Below are 21,182 nucleotides of genomic sequence, written 5' to 3' on the forward strand. Positions count from 1 at the left end.
GTGGGGGCCTGGAACCACGAACAGAGGCAGCTCCCTGAGGCTCTCTGGGCCTTGTCGGGGCCCAGCAGCAGAATACCGGGGAGTCGGTGCCTCTCCCGTCTCCACACCTAGTACAAATCACAGCAAATACCAGTGCCTACAGCCACGGAGGCCCTGCTCAGGGAAGGTCACTTTAGATTAGAAAAATGGAGGATAATACTGAGGAAAATGAGTATTTAGGAGAAAAAAATCTATTGGGGATTTAGGCCCATTACTATGCTTCTAAGCCAGGGGTTCGTCTCCCATGGCCTCGTCCCCACTCTCCCCAAAGGCCTTCTGGCTTCCCGCAGGCCGGGAAGAAGAAAGCAGCAACAGAGCCAGGTTCTGCCAGCTGCCTGTGCCGCCCCAGCCCTCAAGTGACCAGACACCAAGGGGTGGAGCCAGTTCAGCAGAGACAGGGTGGAGCCCAGTGCAAGCGTATATCCCAGTCCTCCGCTGGGTGGCTTGGAGAGCAGCAGGTCAGCCACACACCTCTGCTCCCCCGCCCCGTAAGCCAGCTGCTCATATTGGGCAGAAGGACAGAGGTTACATGGGAAGGAGGCAGAGGGATAGGAATGGGCATGCAAAACGGGCAGTTTACAGGCAACGCAGGCTGGGGTTTTGCAAGAGGGGGTGTGGGGGCCCCTCTGGTCTCTGCAACAAGATAGTTAATCTTTCCCTGACAACAGGCAGCTCCCAGGGGCTGTGTTTCCAGGCGAGCTCCCAGGTACTATGTGCAACTCCAGCCAGGTTAGAATGTGCCTTGTTTTTTTTTAAATTTTTTTCCCCCTCTTGATTTCAGAGAGGAAGAGAGAGGGAGAGAGAAATGGAAACATCCATGATGAAAGAGAATCTGGATCAGCTGCCTCCTGCATGCCCCACACTGAGGATCGAGCATGTTCCCTGACCCAGAATAGAACTGTGACCTCCTGGTTCATAGGTCAATACTCAACCCCTGAGTCGGGCTGGCTAGGCTGTGTCTTCCTTAATCAGAACAAAACAATCCTGGTTAACAGAGCAGGATTCATATTTCTTAGTTATAGCTGAGCCCCAGGATCCTATTTCTGCCCCAACACAAGGATTGCTGAACTCCAGAGCCTGTCCTGGCAGCAGACCTCCAGGGGGAAGGGCATGAATGAGCTCGGACCCCATGGGGGCAGCACTGAGAGAGGGAGACAGTCTCTGGGTTGGGTCGGTTCACTCAGCTGCACACTGCAGGGGGCTGGCTAGAGCCAAGGGCACGTGGACTAGCAAGGCTGGGTCTGCGCTGGGCCCGGGCTGGGGCTCGGAACCATCTAGTCCTGGAATCAGTGGCTGCAGCGAGACTCTGACCTCACTTAGTGCACAGTCAGCGGCCAACAGTCAGGCGGGGAAGGGACGTTTCTATGCAGGACAGGCGCTCAGGGGCTGGGTCTCCCGGGCCAGCCCTTTCATGGTGCTTCGTCTCAGCTGCTGCCCGGTGGCTGCTCTCCATGCCACTCTGGCCCGGGACCTGGCGCTCCCTCCCAGCTCCTGGGAGGCCCTCTCTTTTGCACCCTTCTCCCTACATGACCCAAACCCGGAAGGCTGAGCGCCTGCTGATGCTGCCACATGCCTTTCCCGTTTCTCCTGCAGGAGCGGAGGCAGGAGAAGGACTCCTCTGGGAATGGGAGCACTGTCTACTCCATGGTGCTGCCCCAGGTACGGCTCATTCTCGCTTGGAGTCCACACCTGTGTATGAGCTTCCTCAGCCCCCCACCCCCAAATCTCCACACACCTCGGATCCTGAATGGCGAGTGAGACCTTTGTGAATTTGGTGCTCCCGGAGTGAAGGTGGCTGGGCAGTGGCCGCTGAGGTTGACTGACAGTCCCAGTGCTCTAGGGTCTCCACAGCCTAACAGCCAGTCAGGAGGTTTCCTCCCTGCAGTCAGAGGTGGGGCCAGATGAAGTCATGGGAGTATGACCATGACAGGAGTTCGGCTTCTGGTTTTCTGTGTTCTTTTTCCCACCTGCTGCTTCCAGGACATGGTGCCCTTGCACTTAAAAAACTATATATATACCCTGTTTCCCCGAAAATAAGACAGTGTCTTATATTAATTTTTTCTCCCAAAGTTGCGCTAGGTCTTATTTTCAGGGGATGTCTTATCTTTCCATGGGCTAGGTCTTATTTTCAGAGGATGTCTTATTTTTGGTGAAACACGGTATATATATATATATATATATATATATATATATATATATATATATATATACACACACACACACACACACACACACACACACACGAGAGGCTCGGTGCATGAAATTTGTGCATGGGAATGTGGGTGGGGGTGTCCCTCAGCCCAGCCTGCACCCTCTCCAATCTGGGACCCCTTGAGGGATGTCTGACTGCCCGTTTAGACCTGATCCCGGTGGACACATCTTCCCAAAGAAGAGGGAAATGGGAATGTGAAGAACAGTGTTAGCATTTAGCTCCACAGAATCACAAACACATAAAATATGGGATTGGGCCTAAACGGGCAGTTGGAAATCCCTCTCACAATCCAGGACTGCTAGCTCCCAATTGCTCACCTGCCTGCTTTCCTGATTGCCCCTAACCACTTCTGCCTGCCAGCCAGATCACCCCCTAACCACTCCCATGTCAGCCTGATTGATGTCTAACTACTCCCCTGCCAGCCTGTTTCCCCCCAACTTCCCTTCTCTGCTGGCCCGGCCACACCTAACTGCCCTCCCCTACAGGGTTGATCACTTCCAACTGCCCTCCCTTGCAGGGTTGATCACCTCCAACTGCCCTTCCTTGCAGGCCTGGACCTCTCAACTGCCCTCCCCTGCTGGCCTGGTCTCTCCCAACTGCCCTCTCCTGCTGGCCATCTTGTGTCCACATGGGGGCAGGATCTTTGACCACATGGGGGCAGCCAGCTTGTGTGTTGGAGTGATGGTCAATCTGCATATTATTCTTTTATTAGATAGGATGAATGGGTAGGGGCTGGCTGGTTTGCCCTGAAGGGTGTCCTGGATCAGGGTGGGGGTTCTCTTGGGGCATGGGGCAGCCTGGACGAGGGGCCCTGTGGTGGTTTGCAGGCCAGCCACGTCCCCCTGGTGACCCAAGCAGAGGCCCTGGTATCTGGGGTTTATTTTTCTTCTACAATTGAAACTTTGTAGCCTGGAGCAGAGCCAAGCCTCCTACTCACTCAGTGGCTGCCACCATTTCTGTTTGGATTGGTTTACCTTCTATAATTGAAACTTTGTAGCCTTAATCAGAGGGTTGGGCTCGCCAGGGTGTGTGGAAGGCTTGGCTTCTTCCATCATCTGGAAAATCCAAGCCTCTCTCCTGTTCTCTCTGTGGCTGCAGCCATCTTGGTTGGGTTAATTTGCGTACTCGCTCTGATTGGCTTGTGGGCGTGGCTGGTGGGCATGGCTTGTGGGTGTAGCAGAGTGATGAATAATTAGCGTATTACTCTTTTATTATATATATTAAAAATATATATTATTATATATAAAATAAAAGAGTAATGCTAATATTAGAGAAGAAGGGAGAGGGAGAGAAACATCAATGATAAGAATCATTGATCTGCCAAAACTGGTTTGGCTCAGTGGATAGATAGAGCATCAGTATGTGGACTGAAAGGTCCCAGGTTCGATTCTGGTCAAGGGCATGCACATTGGTTGTGGGAACATCCCCGGTAGGGGATGTGCAGGAGGCAGCTAGTCGGTGTTTCTCTCATCATTGATGTTTCTAGCTCTCTATCCCTCTCCCTTACTCTCTGTAAAAAAATCAATAATATATATATCTATATATATATCTATATATATATCTATATATATCTATATATATCTATATATATCTATATATCTATATCTATATCTATATCTATATCTATATCTATATCTATATCTATATCTATATCTATATCTATATATATATTCATTGATCTGAGGAGAAACCAAGATGGCAACATGGGTAAACACCTGAACTTGGTGCCTCGCACAACAACTTCAAAACTACAACTAAAAGACAAAACAGACATCATCTAGAACCACAGGAAGGCTGGCTAAGTGGAAATTCTATAACTAGAAGGGAAGAGAAAAGCACACTGAGACTCAGAGGAGCTGTGGAAGTAAAGTGCAGAGGTACAGAGGTGCATGTGCATGTGGAGGGGGCTGGCAACTGAGGACATGGCTGGCTTTTTCAATTGCAGAGAGACACAAGCTTCCAACTGCTCTGAACTCCGGTTCTGGGTGAGACTCTGGGGTCACAGACACATATGGGGAGAAACTGGATTGTCTGGCAGCGGTGGAACTCAAAGGCGGCTTTCTCTCAGAGGTGCTTGCAGTGATTACCAAGGGACACTGAGACCCAGGGGCCTCTTAGGGCAGGGCTGATGGGAAGCCATTGCTGTTTGCCCCCCCACCCCAACTCTGCCCCATTCAAGCTGTGTGCAGAGGCTTTTGCAATATGAATGGCCTGGTCCTTTGAAATATAAACTTACCTAAACAAACTGCAGCTGAGTCAGAGAGACCCAGAACATCCAAAAGAAGGTCCAAAGCCCCACAGCAGCTTGCATTACTTCACAGCTGGGCCTCATCTGGGCACCTCCAAACCCAAACAAAGAAGAGAAATCTGCAGATCTCTCTGTTGTTCCTGTTGGGTGGCCTCAGGCAGAGGCTAAATTATCACCACCTTGGAGATCCAAGAGCCAGTGTACCCAGGGGTCAGAGTGGGACCATCCAGATTACAACTCCTCAGATCCATAAGGGACACACTAAGGGGGCAGACTCACTGAGCACCAAAGCCCCACTGAAGCAAGTCTTGCCCCATAAGGGTGTTTCCAGCACAGAAGTCCGCCCATCACAAACAGCTGATCCTCACAGCCAACTGGCCTGAAGGTCAATTCCTCCCAGTGATACCAACAACAATCAAGGCTTACCTATAATAAGACTGTGCACACAGCTCACAAAGGGGTGCACCAAGAGTGTCCAGCTCAGGTAACTGGGGAGGCTGAGCCACTGGGCCCTATAGGACACTTAGCACACAAAGCCACTCTGTCAATTCAAGGAAGCAGCCAAAATGCAGGGACAAAGAAACAGATCACAAATGAAAGAAATGGAGGAAAGCAAACTACTGGATATAGAGTTCAAAACCATGGTTATAAGATTTTTCAAGAATTTTCTAGAAAAGGCTGATAAATTTAATGAGACCCTCAAGGATATGAAAAAGGACCAACTAGCTATTAAGCATACACTGACTGAAATAAAAAATGATATAAAGAGATCTAACAGCAGACTAGAGGATCACAAGAATCAAGTCAAAGATTTGAAATACAAAGAAGCAAAAAACACCCAACTAGAAAAGCAAAAAAAAAAAAAAAAAAAAGAATCCAAGAGAAACCAAGATCGCGGCAAAAGTAAACAACTTAACTGCCACCTCTCACAACAATTTCAAAACTACAACTAAAAGACAAAATGTCTATCACCCAGAACCACGGGAAAGCTGGCTGAATGGAAGTCCTACAACTAGCAGGAAAGAGAAAGGAGCACAAACGCTGAAAAGCTGAGGGACGGAGGCACACGAATTGAGCTGATGGCAGGCAACTGGGTGCACAGCTTTTTTTCAACCAGAAGGAAAACAAGTTCCTGATCACATTGAAATCCAGTTTCTGTAGACACAAGGGGGCCCCAGATGCCTACAGGGAAAAATTGGACTGTCGGCCATCGGGTAGGAAAGTGAGGATGACTTTTTTTGTAGAGGTGTGAGCATCAATCATTGTTTACTGCGCTGGTGCACGGGGACAGGGGGACTTGGAAACTTGGAAAGGCAGAGAAGGCTGATGGCAGACATCGCTGTTTGCCAGGTCTCAGCCTAGTGACGCCTTGAGATCCCGCCCTACACATTCTACAAACCCTCCTAGGCTCTACACAGCGACTTTTGCATATAAATGGCCGGCCCTGTGGCATCTTAAGAAAATACACTGCAGCTCCAGTCAGACTGCTCCAAAACCGCCAAATTCCAAGCAAAGAGGAGAAAACTGTAGTTCTTGCTGTAGCTCCTGCTTGGTGGCCTCAGACAGTAGCTGACCTACACCCCATTGGAGATCCAGAAACTAGTGTATCTAGTGGTCTGTGTGAGATGACACCAGATTTCAACTACTGTCATAAGGGACACATTCAAGAGGCAGACTTAGTGAGCACCAAAGCCCCACTGGAACAAGTCCTGCCCCATAAACGTGTCTCCTGCACAGCAATTCTTCCATTATAGACACAGCGGGTGCTCACAGCCAATTGGCCTGGAGGTCAATTTTTCCCAGTGACAGCAACAACACCCAGGACTTAACTACAACAAGGTTGTATACACAGTCCACAAAGGGGTGCACCAAGAGTGTCCACCTAGGTAACTGGGAGGCTGACCCATTGAACCATATAGGACACCCAGCACACAAAGCTACCCTATCAATGCAGGGAAGCAGCAAAAATGAGGAGCCAAGGAAACAGATCACATATGAAAGAAATGGAGAACAAACAACTGGACATAGAGTTCAAAACCACAGTTATAAGGTTTTTCAAGAATTCCCTAGAAAAAGCCAATAAATTTAATGAGACCCTCGAGGACATGAAAAAGGACCAACTAGAAATTAAACATACACTAACTGAAATAAAAAATGTTATACAGAGACACAACAGCAGACTAGAGGAGTGCAAGAATCAAGTCAAAGATTTGGAATACAAAGAGGCAAAGGACACTCCTCCACCGAAGCAAGAAGAGAAGAGAATCCAGAAAGTTGAAGATAGTGTAAGAAGCCTCTGGGACAACTTCAAGCATACCAACATCAGAATTATGGAGGTGCCAGAAGAAGAGAGAGAGCAAGACACTGAAAACGTATTTGAAGAAATAGTGACTGAAAACTTCCCCCTCCTGGTTAAAAAATAGACTTATAAGTCCAGGAAACACACAGAACCCCAAACAAAAGGAGTCCAAAGAGGATCACACCAAGATACATCATAATTAAAATGCCAAGAGCAGCCGAAACCGGTTTGGCTCAATGGATAGAGCATTGGCTTGGGGACTGAAAGGTCCCGGGTTCGATTCCGGTCAAGGGCATGTACCTTTGTTGCGGGCACATTCCCAGTAGGGGGTGTGCAAGAGGCAGCTGATCGATGACTCCCTCTTCTCAATGTTTCTAACTCTCTATCTCTCTCCCTTCCTCTCTGTACAAAATCAATAAAATATATTTAAAAATAAAATAAAATGCTAAGAGCAAAAGACAAGAGAGAATCTTACAAGCAACAAGAGAAAAACAGTTAAGTCACCTATAAGGGAGCACTCATATGATTATCAGTTAACTTCTCAACAAAAACTATGCAGGCCAGATGGGAGTGGCAAGAAATATTCAAAGTGATGAACAGCAAGAACCTACAACTAAGATTACTCTACCCAGCAAAGCTTTCATTCAGAATTGAAGGGCAGATAAAGAGCTTCACAGACAAGAAAAAGCTAACGGAGTTCATAACCACCATACCAGTATTATATGAAATGCTGAAAGGTATTCTTTAAAACAGGAAAAAGAAGAAAAAAGTAAAGATAAAAATTATGAACAACAGCCAAAACTGGTTTGGCTCAGTGGATGGAGAGTCAGCCTGCAGACTGAAAGGTCTTAGGTTCGATTCCGGTCAAGGGCATGTACCTTGGTTGCAGGCACAACCCCAGTGGGGGGTGTGCAGGAGGCAGCTGATTGATGATTCTCTCTCATCAATGTTTCTAACTCTCCCTCTCTCTTCCTCTCTGTAAAAAATCAATAACATATATTAAAAAAATTATGAACAACAAATATATAACTATCAACATATGAATCTAAAAGTCAAGTGAATAAAAAATCTGAGAAACAGAATAAACTGGTGAACATAATAGAATCAGGGCCATAGAATGGGAGGAGATTGATAATTCTCAGGGGGAAAGGGGTGTCTGTGTGTGGGATATGGGAAGAGACTGGACAAAAATCATACACCTATGGATGAGGACAATGAGGGGGAGGTAAAAGCAGAGGGTGGGGTGAGGACCGGGTGGAGGGGAGCTATGGAGGGAAAAAAGGAGAAACAATTGTAATAATCTGAACAATAAAGATTTATTAAATAAAAAAAGAAAAAGGAATCCAAAAAATATGAAGATAATGTAAGGAGCCTCTGGGACAACTTCAAGCATGCCAACATCAGAATTATGGGGGTGCCAGAAGAAGAGAGAGAGCAAGACACTGAAAACCTATTTGAAGAAATAGTGACTGAAAACTTCCCCTACCTGGTGAAAGAAATAGACTTACAAGTCCAGGAACCATACAGAACCCCAAACAAAAGGAATCCAAAGAGGATCACACCAAGACACATCATAATTAAAATGCCAAGGGCAAAAGACAAAGAGAAAATCTTACAAGCAGCAAGAGAAAAACATTTAGTTATTACAAGGGAACACTCATCAACTGATTTCTCAACAGAAACTATGCTGGCCAGATGGGAGTGGCAAGAAATATTTAAAGTGATGAATAGCAAGAACCTACAACCAAGATTACTCTACCCAGCAAAGCTATCATTCATTACTGAAGGGCAGATAAAGAGCTTCACAGTTCAGAAAAAGCTAAAGAAGTTCATCACCACGAAACCAGTATTACATGAAATGCTGAAAGGTATTCATTAAGAAGAGGGAGAAGAAGAAAAAGGTAAATATATTGTAAAAACAATGAACAGCAAATACATATCTATCAACAAGTGAATCTAACAATCAAGTGCTTAAACAATCTGAACAGAATAAACTGGTGAATATAATAGATCAGGGGCATAGAAAGAAAGTAGACTGACAATTTTAGGGGAGAAGGGGTGTGTGTGTGTGGGGAGTGCGGGAAGAGACTAGACCAAAATTATATATCTATGGATGAGGACAGTGGCGGGGGGAGAGGGGATAAGGACAGAGGGTGTAGTGGAAATCGGGTGCTGGGGAGCTATAAGGGGAAAAAGAGGAACAATTGTAATAATCTTAACAATAAAGATTTATTTATTTTTTTTTTTAAAAAAGAATCATTGCTCTGCTGCCTCCTACCGGGGATCAAGCCTTCCATACAAATGGAACCTGGGACCCTTCAGTCTGCAGGTCGACACTGGTTAGGGCCAGACCTGTAGGAATTTTTATGAGTTTATTTGATACAAACTGACCACAACCATCTAGAATCAAAGTCTATGGGTTGAGAAAATGCTCTAGAGAATGGCAGTTTTGCCCCTTGTTTTGTGCCCTTGCCTGGAATCGAACCTGGAACCCTTCAGTCTGCAGACCAATGCTCTACCCACTGAGCAAAACTGGCTGGGCACTTTTTCTCCCCACTTATTATACCTGTTTTCAGGAAAGACAGGGTCTGTGTTGTTCTCTTTTATCTTATTACTAGTAGCCTGGTGCATAAAATTCGTGCTTGGAGGGGGGTTCCCTCAGCCCAGCCTGCATCCATTCCAATCAGGGACCACTTGGGGGATGTCTGACTGCCATTTTAGGCCCAATCTCTGCGGATTGAAACTGGCAGTTGGACATCCCTCTCGCAATCTGGGACCACTGGCTCCTAACCACTCACCTACCTGTCTGACTGATTACCCCTAACTGCTTCTGCCTGCCTGCCTGATTGCCCCTAATTCCTCTGCCTGCCTGCCTGATCACCCCTAACCACCATCCACTGCCAGCTTCATTTTGCCCTCAACTGCTCTCCCCTGCAGGCCTGATCTTGCCCCCAACTGTCTTCCTCTGCGGCCAGTTTGGTTCTGATTGATTGGTTTCTAAGCCAGTCAGCATCAAAAGCTCTGGCTTCTAGACAGCCATTGGCTCCTCACATTCACCAGATTTGGTTCTGATTGGTCAGTCTCTATGCCAGTCAGTGTCTTTGGGCCTATCAATGGGGCCTGTATATTTTTTAAGTGAATCTCCTCTAATGGTCTCATGGTCTGTAGATTGAGATAAATGAACATGCTCAAGGCCATGAGCTGGACAAAGCTGTGCCATGGGGTCCGGAGTCTCCCCTGCACTGGCTCTAACATCAAGGGTTAGAGCTGCACCATCAGTAGCAGACCCGGCTGGGCATCTCTTTCTAGAGAAACACTGCCCCCTGGTGGCCAATGATGAAAAAGTTCTGATAAAAATGAAGGAGAAGGAGAAGGAGAAGGAGAAGGAGAAGGAGAAGGAGGAGAAGGAGAAGGAGAACGAGAAGAACAAGAACAAGAACAAGAACAAGAACAAGAACAAGAACCTGAAGCAGCAACCTCTTTAGCTTGGTGAAATGTAGATGGCTCAGAGGACGGCCATGGACAAGAGAAGGAGGGAAGGCAGCTAGAGGAGGAGGGAAGCAGGGGTGTCTGGCCCCTCAGTGCCGTCCTGGAATTCCCAAGAAGTGTGTTGCCTCCTCCCGCTCCCCTTACAGTAATGAGGCTCATTGGGTCAAGTCACAGAGTTTTAGAGTCCAAACCTGTAAGAAAATTAAAAAATATATATTTTATTGATTTTTTTTTAACAGAGAGGAAGGGAGAGGGTTAGACACATCAATGAGAAAGAAACATCGATCAACTACCTCCTGCATACCCTCTACTGGGGATGTGCCCACAACCAAGGTACATGCCCCTGACTGGAATGGAACCTGGGACCCTTCAGTCTGCAGGTCGACACTGGTTAGGGCCAGACCTGTAGGAATTTTTATGAGTTTATTTGATACAAACTGACCACAACCATCTAGAATCAAAATCTATGGGTTGAGAAAATGCTCTAGAGAATGGCAGTTTTGCCCCTTGTTTTGTACATTACAATAAAGAAAGGCATAAGTGGGTTACATGAACTCCATCAGTGATGGATTCTGGGGGCAGGAGAAAGCAAAGGGGGGCGGGGGGAATCTCTGGGATTGGATAAGAAGTAAAATGAAGCCTGGCCAGCGTGGCTCAGTGGTTGAGCGTTGACCTATGAACCAGGAGGTGAAGGATTGATTCCCAGTCAGGGCACATGCCTGGATTGAGGGCTCAATCCCCAGTTGGGGGCGTGCAGGCAGCAGCTGATCAATGGCTCTCTCTCATCATTGATTTCTATAGTGCCCTTTCCCTCCTCTCTGAAAAAATTAAAAATATATATATATTTAAAACAAAGTAAAATGAAAAGACACAGAAAAGAAAAAATAAACAAAGAAAGAAGCAAAATAAGAATAGGTGTTTGTGAGTATAGAATATCTAACTGTTTCCAGTGAACATGCTAACAGTAACCATGAGAGGTGCTGTGGTCTGCTCTGGTGGGAGCTGCACCGTGAGGGGTCTGGAGAGGGGGACCATGCCACAGGTGTTAGCTGTGGTAGATGCAGAAAGACAATAGGCAGGCTCGGGATTGGCCTTTGTCGAGGAAGATGCAGGCCTAGGACATGACTGCCCCCAGGACTCACTTTCAGCTGGGAAGTTGTGACAGCAGGCGTCCTGTGTGGTTCCCGCAGGTCTCCGGGTTTCTAAGGCCCGCCTTGCAGGCCTCCCAGAGCCTGTCAGGGTTAGTATGTGGCCCCTTTTGCCCCCAGTTGTAAGAGCAATTGATTCCCTAGCATTGGGTTTAGCCACATTGTATTCTAAGAAGAGGACTTTGAGCCCTGACTGGTTTGGCTCAGTGGATAGAGCTTTGGCCTGTGGACTGCAGGGTCCCAGGTTCCATTCCAGTCAAGGGTGTGTGCCTTGGCTGCGGGCACATCCCCAGTAGGGGGTGTATAGGAGGTAGTTGATTGATAGTTCTCTCTCATCGATGTTTCTAACTCTCTTTCCTTCTCCCTTCCTCTCTGTAAAAAAAAAAAAATCAATAAAATATATTTTAAAAAAATAAGAAGAGGACTTTGAGATGCTGAGGGAGACTTCCCTCGCCTGGAGCATAGAGATGCTTCTTTCAGACACAGAGAAGGAAAATGGTTGCCAGAAGGAGACATGGAGGTTTTGAGGAAAGAACCCTGGGGAGTCTGCGTTTAAATTCTGCTGCTTCTGTGACACTGTGACTTGGGCTGTTTCTCTTTTTGGAGGCTCCTCTGTAGAATGAGGCAAATCACAGTCATTCTTATCAGATAGGAGAGTCCTGAAGATTAGGAGAGAATGCAAGCGCGGGGCCAGTTCCCACCGGCCAGTTTGGCTCAGTTGGTTGAGTGTCGTCCCATACACTGAGAGGTCCAGGTTCAATTCCTGGTCAGGGCACATGCCTGGGTTGTGGACTCCATCCCCAGTAGGGGGTGTGCAGGAGGCAGCCAGTGATGTTGCTCTCTCTCCCCTTCCCTTCTCCTTTCTCTAAAATCAAACATATTTTCCAAAAAAGCAACAACTGCCTTAAAGAGAGGGACTAGCATTCGGTTGTGTGACTCCCTCCTAGGCGGGGCCCTTTCAGCGGACACTGAATGCCTCTCTCTGGGCAGGGATGAGATAACTCCCACCCTAGGGGTGTGCTAGATCTATTGATGCCTCTGAAATGATTTCATTTCTCCTCTCATTAGTCTTCCGTTGCCACATCACAAGAAACTGCAACTACTCTGTATTCAGTGGTCCTGCCCGCGGGGAAGGTGAGTTCCGCCTCAGGGTGCGGGGCAGGGGTGTGCTCTGCATGCGCAGTGCAGGGCGGGGCTTGCACTTCTGAGTGACTTGACTTCCACTGCGTGTATCCAAGTGACTTGTATTAAATGACTATTGAAAAGTGAATGGGCGAGTGCTTTTCTAGTTCTGTTTGGAGGAAAACAACAGCTCCGAGTCTGGGAGAAGAGTATATTAAAGGTGTTTCCAGAAGTTTCTATGGAAGGTAGAGGACAGTCCGAGAGGAAGTGCTAGGTGCAGGGACCACAGGATCCTGGTAAGCCAGCTGAGGCTGTGGTGAGAGGAAAGATTTCCGATGCATGGGCATGCGCACTGAGCGGCAGGACCGCACTGGACCTGGAGAGACACAGTATTGACCTCAGGGAACCAGACAAAGTTCGGCCAGTCACCTCAGGGTGGAGGCCTGGGACTGAGGCAACCCATTGGAGTCCCCTCTAATCTTGATCCAAGGGGGGCTCTCAGCCCATATGTGTACCTGGACCCACAGAGCTGGGTGTCCTGGGCCCGCTGTCATCCTTTCATCTCAGGTGGAAGGGGTGGGAAGAATGATACTCCCAAGGCTGGACTCAGTGCAGACCATAAACTGAACTTGGTGATGAGAGCGGGGAGCCTGGTGGATGTGAAGGACGGCATTCAAGCAGGTCAGCGATTGTGTGTTTGTATAAAAAGGGGAGAAGGTTAGAACACATTTTCAGACTTTTAATCCACCCCCTTCCAATAAGTCACTCAATCAACTTGGATTCTACCAAGAGGGATTGATATTTAAATTATATGCTACACACATGGCCGACATGGCCACAGCACCTGGCCATGGTTTGGTTTTATATCTGAAGACTTTGCTGACTACTGAGAGCTCCTGAGCGCCACTGGGTGAGTGTGTGTGCCAGGCATTGAACAGATACACAGTTGGAGGCCGTGTTTGTATTAGGTTTGTCTGAAGGCTGTGTGTATTTGTGTGTGTGTGTGTGTGGTCTGAGAGGTACATGGCTGTGGTATGTTAAACTGATTTTGGTTCAGAAATGTCATATCATAGGAAAGTATGTGTTAACACCTTCTGGAAACCAAAAACACCATTGTTTACTCCTGGGGTAGGAGATTGTATTCACATTTGGTTGGGGACACTTCAAGGATTCTCTGGGCACTGAGTCTTTTTTGGGACCTCTCACACCAGTTCAGAGTGGGGCATTTCTTCACCAGAAGTTAAGAACTCTTTACCCTCTGAATTTCAGTCTGGATCTAAGAAGAGGAGCCACAGCCCTTCCATCTATGAAGGGGTAAGATTCTGAATGGGCTTAGTGCCTGTAGCATATCTGGGAAGTCATCCACAGAGTCTCAGATCTGTAGGGATTTCAGGCAGATTCTAATCCAAAGCCTCATTTAGAGGTGAAGAAACTGGCCCAAGCAGAGTGAGGGTCTCACACAAGGTCATGTCACGCGTTGGGGTTTGACTCTTTCTAGGGAGATTGAGTTTCAAATTAGGGCCATCTCCACGCTATTTCCCCAGCTGTGAATCCTACAATGGACACCTCTCCCTTCCAAGTGTGTTTGCGGGGGTGGGGAGATCAGAGAAAGGAGGATTAGTAAGTCTGAATGATTTTTAAAGTTAGGGAGTCATTCCAGAATACAGGTGATCTTCAGCTGCTTCTAGGGTGAAGACTGAACAAAAGCGCCCCTGAGCATGGACCACCTAAGGAATGGGAAGCAGGGTCTCAACACTTATTGAGGGTGGGATGCTGCAGGTGGCCTGCCAGTGGCTTCATCTGAGTAGCTCATTTAATCCCCACAGAATGTGTGAAGTAGGTATAATTCTCCCTCCCGTTTGTACCCATAGAAAGTAGGGCATGGAGAGCACCTCCACTCATTCCCATTAGCCTCCTCCTGCACCCAAATTTCCACCCGTGGCCCAACAATAATGTTGCCGTTGGTCCCAAGGGAGGGGACCATGGGTGCCTGCTGTGCTGCTCGGCATTGTGACAGCAGCTCCACATTAAAGCCACCCGGACAGTCCAGAGTCGCAGAGGACACTGTGTGGCCCCAGGCAATGAGGGGTGGGGGTCAAGAGGAAGCATGGTGTGGTTATAAACACTAGACTTGGAGCCAAAAGAATTGGATTCAAGCTCCTCCTGGACTTCAGTCAGTTATTCTGAGCTTAATTTTCTTAATCTGTAAAATGGGGTTAACAATTCAGACCCCACAGGGTTGTTATGGGGATCTCCTAGTGGGAGTGTCTGAACTTCGTTTCTTCTGCAGGTTGGAAAGACACAACCCAGAGTTCAATACCCTGCTTGACTCAACACCAGGAGCTGAAGAACTTTTCTGTGTAATCCCAGGGGCCACTCCAGTCTCCCCTCTGTTAAGCTCCAGCATCTGTTTTGGGAATCAGTGCAATGGATGACATCATATGAGTTTACATAATAGTTCCTAGTCTGGGAGTTTGTTGATGGACTATATTTTGTTTTGAAAATGATTTTTTAACAGCTATTAAAATAGCAAGGCATCTGCACCAAGGGGTTGAGGGCTTGATCCCCAATGGGATGCTGTAGGAGGCAGCCAATTGGTGTTTAGCTCTCCCATTGATGTTTCTCCCTCTCTCTAAAAAAATAAATAAAGAAAGAAAGAAAGAAAGAAAGAAAGAAAAGAAAGAAAAAAGAACAAGGATGTTGCCTTGGCCAGGTAGTTCAGTTAGTTAGACCCTTATCCCAATACCTAAGGTTGAGGGTTTGATCCCCAGTCAGGAGATATACAAGAATCAACCAATGAATATATACATAAGTGGAACAACACATGGATGTTTCTCTCTCCCTCTCACTTTCATATAAAAAAAAATGAACAAGTCTTTCAACTTACAGACTGGATAAGATTGGGTAGTTCACAAAAGATCACACAGCAAGTCCAGGTATTGGAAATCTAAGTTCTATGTAAATGTAGCATGTGCCATGAATGGTTTGGCTCAGTGGATAGAGTGTTGGCCTGTGAACTGAAGGGTCCCAGGTTTGATACCTGTCAAAGACATGTACCTGGGTTGTGGATACATCCCCAGTAGGGGTGTGCAGAAGGCAGCTGATTGATGTTTCTCATCGATGTTTCCCAACTCTCTATTCCTCTCCCTTTCTCTCTGTAAAAAAAAAAAAAATCAATAAAATATATTAAAAAAAATGTAGGGTGTTCTTCCCTTATTCAACATAGCACTGGAAGTCCTAGCCACAATGATCAGACAAGAAGAAGTGAAAGGCATCCAAATCAGAAAGGAGGAAGTAAAACTCTCATTATTTGCAGGCAACATGACACTGTACATAGGAAACCCTAAAAACCCCACCAATAAATTACTAGATTTAATAAATGAATTTGGCAATATAGCAGGATACAAAATCAACACTAAAAAAATCAATGGCTTTTTTATACACTAATAATGAATTATCAGAAAGAGAAAATAAACAAACAATCTCAGTTTCCATTACAACAAAAAATAAGATACTTAGGAATAAACTTAACTAAGGAGGTAAAAGACTTGTACTAAAAAACTATAGTTCTTTGAAAAAAGAGATAGAGGGTGACATAAACAAGGGGGAGAATATACTGTGTTCATGGACTGGTAGAATCAACATCATTAAAATATCTATACTAAGCCGGGACCAGTTTGGCTCAATGGATAGAGCGTCGGCTTGGGGGACTGAAGGGTCCCGGGTTCGATTCCTGTCTAAATATGATTAACAGCTGAACACTGAAAGTTGACTATAATTTTGCTTCCTCTGTTTGGTTTACCTGAAATTAATAATGGCTTTGTTTTTACATGCTTAGTTTCCTTTGCACCTGTTGCTGATTCTTCCCACATTTTCTGATGGCCTGACAGCACAATTTCCCACAAAGCCAATCGCGTTAAGTAGTCTGTCACTTCTAATGTGTTTACTTGGGGACCAGCTTTTTAGGTTTGTTGCACAGCCATCGTTTGGGGAGTGTCTGTGCCTTCCTCCTCGTCTGGAATCCCTATTTCCTGGATCTCATGGGTTTTTGCTTTGTTGCTTTCTTTCCTCTTATTTATATATATTTTTTGTGGCAGAGGGTCCTATTTTGGTTTATTTTTTCGCTTTGATGGGTGTTGCCTTTGTAAACTTTGTCAAGTGAAAACGAAACATGGCAGTTGGAATGGTGATGCAGCCTGCACCTGCAGTTTGAATTCACTACACTCTTTTCTGCATTTGCCTTGCACTTTTTGTGCGAGAGCTCCTCCTTCTGCTGATCTCTCGTTTTCGTGCTTCTCATATCTTCTTTCTGGATTTACAAACTGCGTTTTATGGGGGACGTCTCTTTGTAGCTTCTTGAAAATGGATATTTGATAGGTAATTTTAAAGGCATATTATAGATTTTCATTATTCTATAAATGTTTATTACAATAGTGTAGTAAGGACCAAGAAACATCCTTAATAATAAAAGAGTAATATGCAAAATGACCCTAACGGCGGAATGACCAGGAACAATCGGTCACTATGACGCTCAATGCAGGAGCTGCCCTCTGGTGGTCAGTGTGCTCTCACAGGGCTTATGGCTTCGGCAAGCCTCTCCTGCCTCCTCTGCAGCATTAAGGATGTCTGACTCATGGCTTAGGCCCAATTTCCTGCAGAGTGGGCCTAAGCCACCATGTGGACATCCTCTGAGGGGTCTGGACAACAAGAGGGTGAGCAGGTCACTCTGAACGACTCCCCCCCACCCCGAGTGCACAAATTTTTGTGCACTGGATTTCTAGTGGAGATATAAAAGACTGCTTCTGCCCATAGTGAATTTACAGAATAAATGGACAGATAAATCTCTAATATAGTTAAAATAAAATTTAAATAAAAATAAGGTCCCAGACGAAACCGGTTTGGCTCAGTGGATAGAGTGTCGGTCTGCGGACTGAAAGGTCCCAGGTTCGATTCCTGTCAAGGGCATGTACATTGGTTGTGGGCACATCCCCGGTGGGGGGGTTGTGTATGTGCAGGAGACAGCAGATCGATGTCTCTCTCTCTCATTGATGTTTCTAGCTCTCTATCCCTCTCCCTTCCTCTCTGTAAAAAAATCAATAAAATATATTAAAAAAAAAATAAGGTCCCAATCCAATGATCTCCCCAGGATACAGGTGATTAATTTCTGTATAAAGAGCCATACTGACCTTTAATGTACCCAGAACAAGGAAACCTAATTGGCTGGAGATATTTTGGAGGAGACGGTGGTTACTAACCTTTAAAGGATTGGTAGGATCTTGCTAAGTGGAGGTGGTCGCGATTTATATGTGGATATAAAATTTTATGTGAACATGGAACAGCCACTTTGACCTGAACAGAGTATTGGAGTGAATTTGGGGAAATTAAATTAAATATTAAAATAACCATTTTAATATTGTGGAGGGCACCGTGTCCCAGGAGAAGCAATGTAGATGTGTTCTGCGGGCAACTGAACACTACGGGAGGTTTTTAGTAAGTAAGTGATAAGATGAGGTCGCTGACATTCCAGAATGTCATATAAATGGGATCATGGTATGCAGCTTTTGTCTCTAGCTTCTTTCACTTAGGACAGTGGTTGGCAAACTCATTAGTCAACAGAGCCAAATATCAACAGTACGACAATTGAAATGTCTTTTGAGAGCCAAATTTTTAAACTTCTTCTAATACCACTTCTTCAAAATAGACTCGCCCAGGCCATGGTATTTTGTGGAAGAGCCACACTCAAGGGGCCAAAGAGCCGCATGTGGCTCAGGAGCCGCGGTTTGCCAACCACTAACTTAGCAGAATTCACCGGGGATTTCACCCATGTTGTTTCATCTATGAGTAGTTTATTTCCATTACTCAGTATTCCATCATATGCATGTACCCACGATTCAGCAGTTAGCACAGGATGACTTTTGGGTTATTATCAGTTTTTGAGCGTTATGAATGAAGCTGCTATAAACAGTTGCATTTGGGTTTTTTTAATTTTAATTTTATTTTATTATTATTTTTTAAAATTTATTTATTTATTTATTTTTACATATTTTATTGATTTTTTTGCCCCCCTCCCTCCCTCCCACATATCCCCTCCCTCCCCAGAGTTTTATGTCCATTGGTTGTACTTATATGCATGTATACAAGTCCTTTGGTTGATCTATTATCTCCCCCAGATCCTCCTCCCCTCCCCGCTGTAATTTGACAATCTGCTTGTTGCTTTACTGTCTCTATATCTATCTTTTGGTTCATCAGTTTATAATGATCTTTATTATCCACAAATGAGTGGGGTCATGTGGTGTTTCTCTTTCATTGATTGGCTTATTTCACTCAGCATGATGTTCTCCAATTCCATCCAGGTTGCTGCAAATGCTGAGAATTCCTTCTTTTTTATAGCAGCATAGTATTCCATTGTGTAGATGTACCATAGTTTTTGGATCCAATCATCTGCTGACGGGCACTTAGGCTGTTTCCAAATTCTGGCTATTGTAGATTGTGCTGCTATGAACATAGGGGTGCATATATCCTTTCTGATTGGTGTTTCTAGTTTCTTGGGATATATTCCTAGGAGTGGGATTACTGGGTCAAATGGGAGTTCCATTTTCAGTTTTTTGAGGAAACTCCACACTGTTCTCCACAGTGGTTGCACCAGTCTGCATTCCCACCAACAGTGCATGAGGGTTCCTTTTTCTCCGCAACCTCGCCAACACTTGTCGTTTGTCGATTTGTTGATGTTGGCCATTCTGACAGGTGTGAGATGGTACCGCATTGTTGTTTTGATTTGCATCTCTCGTATAATTAGTGACTTTGAGCATGTTTTCATGTGCCTTTTGGCCTTCCTTCTGTCTTCTTTTGAAAATATTCTATTTAGGTCCATTGCCCATTTCTTAATTGGATCATTCATCTTCCTTTTATTTAGTTGTATCAGCTGTTTGTAGATGTTGGAGATTAAACCTTTATCAGTGGTGTTATTTGCAAATATGTTCTCCCACACCGTGGGCTTTCTTGTTGTTTTGTTGATGGTTTCTTTTGCTGTAAAAAAGCTTTTTATTTTGATGTAGTCCCATTTGTTTATTTTCTCTTTAGCTTCCATTGCCCTAGGGGCAGTATCAGTGAAGAAGTTCTTTTGGCATACGTCTGAGATTTTCCTGCCTGTGGATGCTTCTAGTATTTTTATGGTTTCCCGTCTGATGTTTAAGTCCTGTATCCATTTTGAGTTTATTTTTGTGTATGGTGTAAGTTGGTGATCTAGTTTCATTCTTTTGCATGTGTCTGTCCAATTTTCCCAACACCATTTATTGAAGAAACTGTCTTGACTCCATTGTATATTCGTGCCTCCTTTGTCAAATATTAATTGAGCATATTGATTTGGGTTGATATCTGGGTTCTCGATTCTATTCCATTGATCTATTAATATATGTCTGTTCTTGTACCAGTACCAGGCTGTTTTGAGAACAGTGGCTTTGTAATACAGTTTGAAGTCCAGTATTGAGATCCCTCCTACTTTACCCTTCTTTCTCAGGATTGCTGTGGCTATTTGGGGTCTTTTATTGTTCCAAATGAACTTTTGGAGAGTTCTTTCTAGGTCAGTGAAATATGCCATTGGTATTTTAATGGGGAGTGCATTGAACCTATAGATTGCTTTAGGAAGTATGGACATTTTGATGATGTTGATTCTACCAATCCATGAACATGGTATGTTCTTCCATCTCCTTACATCATCCTCTATCTCTTTTTTCAGTGTCGTGTAATTTTCTGCATATAGATCCTTTACTTCCTTAGTTAAATTTATTCCTAGGTATCCTAATTTTTTTGGTGCGATGGTAAATGGAATTGCTTTTTTAGTCTCTGTTTCTGTAGTTTCACTGTTGGTGTATAGAAATGCCATGGATTTCTTGGCGTTAATTTTGTATCCTGCTACATTGCCAAATTCATTTATTAAGTCAATTAGTTTCTTAATGGAGTCTTTTAGGTTTTTTATGTACAATATCATGTCATCTGCAAGTAAGGATAACTTTACTTCTTTTCCAATTTGGATGCCTTTTATTTCCTCCTCTTGTCTAATTGCAATGGCTAGTACTTCCAGTACTATGTCAAACAGGAGTGGTGAGAGTGGGCATCCCTGTCTTGTTCCTGTTCTTAGAGGGAATGGTTTTAGTTTTTGCCCATTGAGTATAATGTTGGCTGTGAGTTTATCATATATAGCTTTTATTATGTTGAGGTATGATCCTTGTACTCCCACCTTGTTAAGAGTTTTTATCAGGAAAGGGTGTTGGATTTTATCAAATGCTTTTTCTGCATCAATTGATATGACTATATGATTTTTATCTTTCAATTTGTTTATGTGATGTATCACGTTTATTGATTTGCAGATATTGTACCAACCTTGCATTCCTGGAATAAATCCTACTTGGTCGTGGTGTATGATCTTTGTGATGTTCTTCTGGAGTCGATTTGCTAGAATTTTGTTGAGGATTTTGGCATCTATGTTCATGAGGGATATTGGCCTGTAATTCTCTTTCATTGAGTTGTCTTTATCTGGTTTTGGTATTAGGGTGATGCTGGCTTCATAGAAGGAGTTTGGAAGTGTTCCTTCCTCTTGAATTTTTTGGAAAAGTCTGAGGAGGATAG

At 44.9% G+C, this 21,182-nt stretch overlaps 1 protein-coding gene across 3 annotated transcripts in view; it reads left to right on the forward strand.

The window, feature by feature from the left end:
• CD244 (CD244 molecule) overlaps positions 1 to 15,934 on the forward strand; it is a 35,042-nt gene extending 19,108 nt beyond the window's left edge. The window contains exons 6-9 of one of the 3 annotated variants that reach the window (XM_084867251.1): positions 1,633 to 1,698; positions 12,504 to 12,569; positions 13,827 to 13,871; positions 14,848 to 15,934. In XM_084867251.1, coding sequence (XP_084723377.1) covers positions 1,633 to 1,698; positions 12,504 to 12,569; positions 13,827 to 13,871; positions 14,848 to 14,886 — 216 coding nt within the window. In that variant the 3' untranslated portion in view covers positions 14,887 to 15,934. Of the gene's footprint in view, positions 1 to 1,632; positions 1,699 to 12,503; positions 12,570 to 13,768 lie in introns of all 3 variants that reach the window. The other 2 variants (XM_084867253.1, XM_084867252.1) reach the window with 2 other exon arrangements.
• Positions 15,935 to 21,182: the final 5,248 nt, after the last annotated feature.

Source organism: Pipistrellus hanaki (genome assembly GCF_964339955.1).
Source record: "Pipistrellus hanaki genome assembly, chromosome: 18".
NCBI lineage: Eukaryota > Metazoa > Chordata > Mammalia > Chiroptera > Vespertilionidae > Pipistrellus > Pipistrellus hanaki.